General features: G+C 43.6%; 1 protein-coding gene across 1 annotated transcript in view; it reads right to left on the reverse strand.

Annotated features, from left to right (window-relative positions):
* Positions 1 to 457, reverse strand: part of LOC311136263 (phospholipid phosphatase 4-like) — a gene marked incomplete at both ends in the record, with an annotated part of 177,258 nt that extends 176,801 nt beyond the window's left edge. Inside the window, one exon of the mRNA XM_084170394.1 lies at positions 369 to 457. Coding sequence (XP_084026520.1) covers positions 369 to 457 — 89 coding nt within the window. The remainder of the gene's footprint in view (positions 1 to 368) is intronic.
* Between the last annotated feature and the right edge of the window lie 7,664 nt (positions 458 to 8,121).

Below are 8,121 nucleotides of genomic sequence, written 5' to 3' on the forward strand. Positions count from 1 at the left end.
CCATGGTCCATCGCTGATCTCAAAATCTAAAATGATGAATGGGGGCATAATCGTTGAATAGAAATCGAAGCTCAGAACTGGTCATAGAGCATTAGACGTATGGTCCTGCCTAACTGACTTTGAGTCATACATCTATAACATGATGGATCAATCAAGTGGAACTGAAAGGTAGCTACTGTATCCTCAGCAATTTCAAGAGCTCCGGATGGAGGCCAGTGGTAAGACTACTCAATAGACTCATTTCTTGCGGAGGAATAAAGATTTGTTTATCAAAATGAGAGTTGACGTCACATACATTTTTTTTTTTTACTGATAACTTACCTACAGGGTCTGTAATAATATCGCACTCCTTGCATATGAATACTTACACAAAAACTCCGAAAAGAAGAACACGAATGCCAATCTCTAATGCCAGCTCTCGTATATTTTTCCTCCGGTCTGGGGGTGACATATTCATGATTCTTGAAACACTCCGCCAGGTAGAATTGACAAGCAGGAGTGGTCAATTCTCTATAAAATAATCCACCTTTTGACTGGTGCTTTTTCGGTGTCAGGCGCTTCGGGAAGCAGTCGTCGTGCACATCTGTCGCGACTCAATCACCTGAAACAGAGTATTCCCTCCCCTCCTCTCTTCGCTGCTGTAGCTCCACGGTCTGATGTCGCAGGATAATCCTCCTTATTGCAACTCATCTGATGAAAACGTCTACTTTATTGCATTTGAGTCTCCTTTCTCCGTTCAATCAATTACCCAATTAGGTGAGAGACGGGAGAGAACGGTGGGCACACAACTATAAGAGCATCGCGGGAGGGAGGCAGACTCTCCTGAAACGCGGGAGGTGAGAGGAGGAGTGAGAGGGGAATAAAGGAGGGAGAAAGTGAGCGGGGATATGATTCTGTGCGGCACACGTGAACTCTCTCTCTCCCCCTCTTTCTCCCTCTGTTTCTCATGCCCTCGCTCTACCATAAGGAGCGGGTGACTTTCTAAACTGGTCTATTGGATAACCAAGGCGGCTATACTGTAAAGGGGTTGCCATGAATTTGACAGTAACTTACAGGCAGATCAGTGGCAAGTAAAAGTCTGTATTTCATATTACAGTATACATACAACAATATAAATTCGGTATCAAGGCAAGTACTGTGTAATGACACATAGTACAATACCGTAAAATGTACTGTATTATACTGTAAAAAAAATTATAATAAAGATAGTAAATTGAGGGGAGGGGTTTGTATTTCAAAGTATTTTACTGTAATTACAAAGGATTGGTGCAAGCAGGTTGGCTGCTAGGTAAAGTGTTTACACATTACAGCATATTAATGAATATTTGGTGTTTTATATAACTTGCACTTTTAGAGCCCTTATCAAAGGCTTCCAAACTGGCAGTAACTACAAGGCGAAACAGACCAAAAGGACATGGCAAAATGCTCAACCATTTAAGGTTTTCCGTGACTAAATGTCCCGAAGCTTCTGCGCATGTTTTGGTTTACACTAGATAACACAGCCACAAGGTCAGATTCCACAATCACAAAGTTAAAATTGACAGTGCTTTATGCTGCTGCTACTCGCTGTTTATTGTCTATGCATAGTCACTTTACCGATACCTACATGTACATACAGTTGAAGTTGGAAGCTTACATACACTTAGTTTAGAGTCACTAAAACTTGTTTTTCAACCACTCCACACATTTCTTGTTAACACACTATAGTTTTGGCAAGTCGGTTAGGCCATCTACTTTGTGCATGACACAAGTAATTTTTCCAACAATTGTTTACAGACGGATTATTTCACTTATAATTCACTGTATCACAATTCCAGTGGGTCAGAAGTTTACATACACTAAGTTGACTGTGCCTTTAAACAGCTTGGAAAATTCCAGAAAATGATGTCATGGCTTTAGAAGCTTCTGATAGCCAATTGGAAGTGTACCTGTGGATGTATTTCAAGGCCTACCTTCAAACTCAGTGCCTCTTTGCTTGACATCATGGGAAAATGAAAATAAATCAGCCAAGACCTCAGAAAAAAAATTGTAGACCTCCACAAGTCTGGCTCATCCTTGGGAGCAATTTCCAAACGACTGAAGGTACCACGTTCATCTGTACAAACAATAGTACGCAAGTATAAACACCATGGGACCACGCAGCTGTCATACCGCTCAGGAAGGAGACGCATTCTGTCTCCTAGAGATGAACGTACTTTGGTGCGAAAAGTGCAAATCAATCCCAGAACAACAGCAATGGACCATGTGAAGATGCTGGAGGAAACAGGTACAAAAGTATCTATATCCACAGTAAAACGAGTCCTATATTGACATAACCTGAAAGGCCGCTCAGCAAGGAAGAAGCCACTCCTCCAAAACCGCCATAAAAAAGCCAGACTACGGTTTGCAACTGCACAAAGATCGTACTTTTTGGAGAAATGTCCTCTGGTCTGATGAAACAAAAATATAACTGTTTGCCATAATGACCATCGTTATGTTTGGAGAAAAAAGGGGGTAACTTGCAAGCCGAAGAACACCATCCCAACCATGAAGCACGGGGGTGGCAGCATCATGCTGTTGGGGTGCTTTGCTGTAGGAGGGACTGGTGCACTTCACAAAATAGATGGCATCATGAGGAAGGAAAATGATGTGGATATATTGAAACAACATCTCAAGACATCAGTCAGGAAGTTAAAGCTTGGTCACAAATGGGTCTTCCAAATGGACAACGATCCCAAGCATACTTCCAAAGTTGTGGCAAAATGGCTTAAGGACAACAAAGTCAAGGTATTGGAGTGGCCATCACAAAGCCCTGACCTCAATCCTATAGAAAAGTTGTGGGCAGAACTGAAGAAGCGTGTGCGAGCAAGGAGGCCTACAAACCTGACTCAGTTACACCAACTCTGTCAGGAGGAATGGGCCAAAATTCACCTAACTTATTGTGGGAAGGTTGTGGAAGGCTACCCAAAACATTTGACCCAAGTTAAACAACTTAAAGGCAATGCTACCAAATACTAATTGAGTGTATGTAAACTTCTGACCCACTGGGAATGTGATGAAAGAAATAAAAGCTGAAATAAATTATTCTCTCTACAGGAATTGTGAAAAACTGAGTTTAAATGTATTTGGCTAAGGTGTATGTAAACTTCCGACTTCAACTGTATTACCTCAATTACCTAGACTAACCTGTACCCCTGCACATTGTCTCAGTACCTCGTTATTATTACTTTATTGTGTTATTTTTTTTCTTATTTTTTTCTTATTTTTCCTTAGTTTATTTAGTAAATATATTCTTAACTCTTATTTGTATTTTTCAAAATAAATGCATTAACGACATTACAAATCAGGAGCAATTCGATCACCTTTTTAATCTAATACCAATTAATTATAACAAATAAACTCTATACTTGGTTTTAGCAAGGGTATTACACTCTCCCCCCACCAAAATAGGCATGTCCTCATGACTTGTAAATAACAACTAAACGTGTCAACTCTTAACTCTGTCTACAACCTACAGCTGAGACAAAACTTGTTAGATAATTGAAACGGAGATACATTTGTGTTTCCCTTATCCAATCCACTTGTACAGTGTGGAACAATATCTGACAACTGGGGATATACTTGGAACTCCAGGGTTATCATAGGTAAGGAGTACAGGAGCTTTCTTAACTCTCTGAGATCTTATTATGCCTGGTCCTTCTATTTCCTCCAAAGTTTCCACTTCTCCTTGAACTTCTCGTTCCTCTTCTGGAATCTCTTCAACAGAGTTAGATGCCTCATTATCATCTGCTTCAACTCCAGTTGCGACCTCAGCTTCTTGACTGGACTCTATTACTTCTACTTGGTCTGCTCTTTCAGGTTCCCCTGTCATTTGATTCCAGACTATGTCTAAGTCCAAGCTAAACGGTTCCGACATCTCTTCCACTTCTCGGCTTCTACGGTTTGTAATAGGCACTTCATACCATACTCCGCTGTCCTCATCTTCTGAGTCAAAATCCTTCTCATCTTCTGGATTCTTAACCTCTTCAACTTTCTCATCATTCCGAGGAGTACAATTTCCAGGCAACTGTTCATTTCCCCTTTTCTTCCTCCTTCTTTGCAGGGTCCTTCTACTAGGATTTGGTTCTATGTTAACCACAGGTTCTAGGTGCACTTTCTTCCCCAGTGGTAGCAGGTGATTCCAATGAAGAATCTTAATGGGTCCATCTCCACTCTCAGGCTTCAAACGGAACACAGGTAAGTTTGACATCTGACTTTCCACCACATATGGCGTAGAGGCCCAGCGATCTGCCAGCTTATGTTTTCTTGCAGTCCTAGATTCCGTATGAGGACTCTGTCTCCAGGCATAAGCTGCGTGTAGTGGATCTTCTTATCATATCGCTGTTTGTTTTCTTGGTTTTGCTTCCCAGCAGTGTTCTCAGCAAGTTTGTAAGTAGCTTGAAACTGTTTCTTCATATCAGCTACATACTTGAGGTAAGTTTTCTCTGAAGACCTATCACTCGAGACTCCAAAACAGATATCAACGGGCAATCTAGCTTCACGTCCAAACATCAACAAATATGGCGAGTAGCCAGTCGCTTCATTCCGAGTACAGTTATACGAGTGCACTAAATGCCCAACATACTGACTCTATTTGTTATTTCGTGTAGGATCAAGAGTTCCAAGCATGTTCAACAAGGTTCAGTTGAATCTCTCGGGTTGCGGATCTCCCTGAGGATGATATGGTGTTGTCCTTGACTTCTCTCGTGTAATGATCCGTAATGACCAGAACATTCACTATGTTACTTGAGTCAGGCTCAATGGACAGTAAATCCATACACACAAGGTCCATAGGTCCATCACTTTACATTTGACCAAGCGGAGCATCTATCTTTGGAAGTGTTTTCCTCTGTACACAGCAAGCACAGGACTTACAGTACTCTTCTACTTCCATCTTCATGCGTAGCCAGTAGAACCGGTCTCTGACAAGTCCATACGTCTTGTCAAATCCTAAATGACCTGCATTATCATGCAGCGACGTGAGAACCATAGTTCTGTACTTCTCTGTAAGAAGTAACTGAGCCCGACAAGTCTTGTTTGGCTGATGTGTGATCCTGTACATAACTCCATCTTCCATCTTTAGCTTCTCCCACTCTCTCAAGAGCAAAGAGATGAGTGGATGTTTGGTCTTGGTCACCCTGGTGATATCATGTTTATTAAGAGCAACCCACATCTCTCCTGAGCAAGGGTCTTCTTGTTGCGATGCAGAAAGTTCCATAGTGCTACATCTGGGCATGTGAGACGTCAGCATGCTCAGGTTACAGTATGGTTGAGGCACAGCATGCATAGAGGCTCCCAACTGATCAATCACTCTACTATGAGATGATCCAGGAGTTACTCTAACAACATTAGACATCTGGCACATGGCTCTAACACTGGATGCAGGAATGTCTCTCCAATCTTGTTCCACTGCATGATGAGGGCGGCGAGATAAAGCATCAATGTTCTGCCTGCTGGGCCTGTACTTGAGACTAAAGTCATAGGTAGACAACGCAGCCAGCCAACGATGACCCCTGGCATCCAGTTATGCGGACGTGACGACATATGTCAATGGCTTGTTGTCTGTTCTAACCTCGAACTTGACCCCATACAGGTAATCATGGAGTTTATCAACAGCGGCCCACTTCAAAGCAAGAAACTCTAACTTGTGAGCTGGGTAGTTGCGTTCAGAAGCGGTCAGGCTTCGACTGCCACAGGATGCAGACCCTCACCTTGATCTTGGTACAGTACTCCACCTAACACTTCGTGGCTAGCATCTACATGTAGAACGTATGGCAACTGAGGATCAGCCAAAGCCAACACAGGAGCTTTTGTGAGGCTTTCCTTCAATGTCTCTAATGCCAATTCACACTTCTCATTCCACCTGATCCAAATGGTTCTGAGGGGTTAAGGTAGGCTTTCTCCTCTTCCTTGGACTTTCTTCCTTTCTTGGCTGCGGGAAGATATCCACATAAGAGCTGATTCAGGGGGTAACTCATTTTAGAGTGGTCTTTCACAAATCTTCTGTAATATCCACAGAATCCTAGGAAAGAACACAGAACAGTCACAGTTTCAGTGTTCCACCGCCCATACACGCGGAGACCGGCTCAATGGGTGCCTCCAGTGATGCTATCTCTTTCATTGTTACCCAACGCTTAGGTTTACCTCGACTGTACTCATATCCTTCCATATCCTTGTCTGTACATAATGCCCTGAATCTATTCTACAATGCCCGGAAATCTGCCCCCTTTACTCTCTGTACCCAACGCACTAGAAGACCAGTTCTTAAAGCCTTTAGCCGTATCCTTATTCTAGTCCTCCTCTGTTCCTCTGGTGATGTAGAGGTTAACCCAGGCCCTGCAGCTCCCAGTATCACTCCTACTCCTCAGGAGCTATCATTTGTTGACTTCTGTAACCGTAAAAGCATTGGTTTTTTGCATGTTAATATCAGAAGCCTCCTCCCTAAGTTTGAGTTATTCACTGCGTTAGCACACTCCACTAACCCTGATGTTCTAGCAGTGTCTGAATCCTGGCTTAGGAAGGCCACCAAAAATTCAGAAATGTCTATACCCAACTACAACATTTTCCATCTAGATAGAACTGCCAAAGGGGGTGGAGTTGCAATCTACTGTAGAGATAGCCTGCAGAGTTCTATCATACTATCCAGGTCTAGGCCTCCTGAGTGGCGCAGTGGTCTAAGGCACTGCATCGCAGTGCGAGCTGTGCCACTAGAAATCCTGGTTTGAATCCAGGCTCTGTCGTAGCCGGACGCAACCGGGAGACCCATGGTGCGGCGCACAATTGGCCCAGTGTTGTCTGTAGCAAGCGGCAACAGTGAGAGACTTATTTCTGGAAAGGTGGATTTTTAGAAGTAGGAGCTCAAACTGTTTGGGCATTTACATTTTAGTCATTTAGCAGACACTCTTATCCAGAGCAACTTACAGTTAGTGAGTGCATACAGGGAATGGCCGGCAGGGATGTAGCTCAGTTGGTAGAGCATGGCGTTTGCAACGCCAGGGTTGTGGGTTCGATTCCCACGGGGGGTATGAAAAAAAATTAAATAAAATAATGTATGCACTCACTAACTGTAAGTTGCTCTGGATAAGAGTGTCTGCTAAATGACTAAAATGTAAATGCCCAAACAGATTGAGCTCCTACTTCTAAAAATCCACCTTTCCAGAAAAAAGTCTCTCACTGTTGCCGCTTGCTACAGACCCCCCTCAGCCCCCAGCTGTGCCCTGGACACCATATGTGAATTGATTGCCCCCCATCTATCCTCAGAGTTCGTACTGCTTGGTGACCTAAATTGGGATATGCTTAACACCCCGGCCATCCTACAATCCAAACTAGATGCCCTCAATCTCACACAAATTATCAAGGAACCTACCAGATACAACCCTAAATCCGTAAACATGGGCACCCTTATAGATATCATCCTGACTAACTTACCCTTTAAATACACCTCCGCTGTCTTCAACCAGGATCACTGCCTTATTGCCTGCGTCCGTAACGCGTCTGCGGTCAAACGACCACCCCTCATCACTGTCAAACGCTCCCTAAAACACTTTAGCGAGCAGGCCTTCCTAATTGATCTGGCCCAGGACTCCTGGATGGGTATCGATCTCATCCCGTCAGTAGAGGATGCCTGGATGTTCTTTAAAAGTGCTTTCCTCTCAATCTTAAATAAGCATGCCCCATTCAAAAATTCAGAACTAAGAACAGATATAGCCCCTGACTTGACTGCCCTTGACCAGCACAAAAACATCCTGTGGCGTATTGCATTAGCCCCCGCGATTTGCAACTTTTCAGGGAAGTTAGGAACCAATATACACAAGCAGTTAGGAAAACAAAAGCTAGCTTTTTCAAACAGAAATTTGCATCCTGTAGCACTAACTCCAAAAAGTTTTGGGACACTGTAAAGTCCATGGAGAATAAGAGCACCTCCTCCCAGCTGCCCACTGCACTGAGGCTAGGAAACACTATCACCACCGATAAATCTACAATAATCGAGAATTTCAACAAGCATTTCGCTACGGCTGGCCGTGCCTTCCACCTGGCTACCACTACCCCGGCCACCAGCTCTGCACCCTCCACTGCAACTTGCCCATGCCCCCCCCCCCCCCC

Source organism: Coregonus lavaretus (genome assembly GCF_964263955.1).
Source record: "Coregonus lavaretus genome assembly, chromosome: 1".
In the NCBI taxonomy this organism is placed as follows: domain Eukaryota; kingdom Metazoa; phylum Chordata; class Actinopteri; order Salmoniformes; family Salmonidae; genus Coregonus; species Coregonus lavaretus.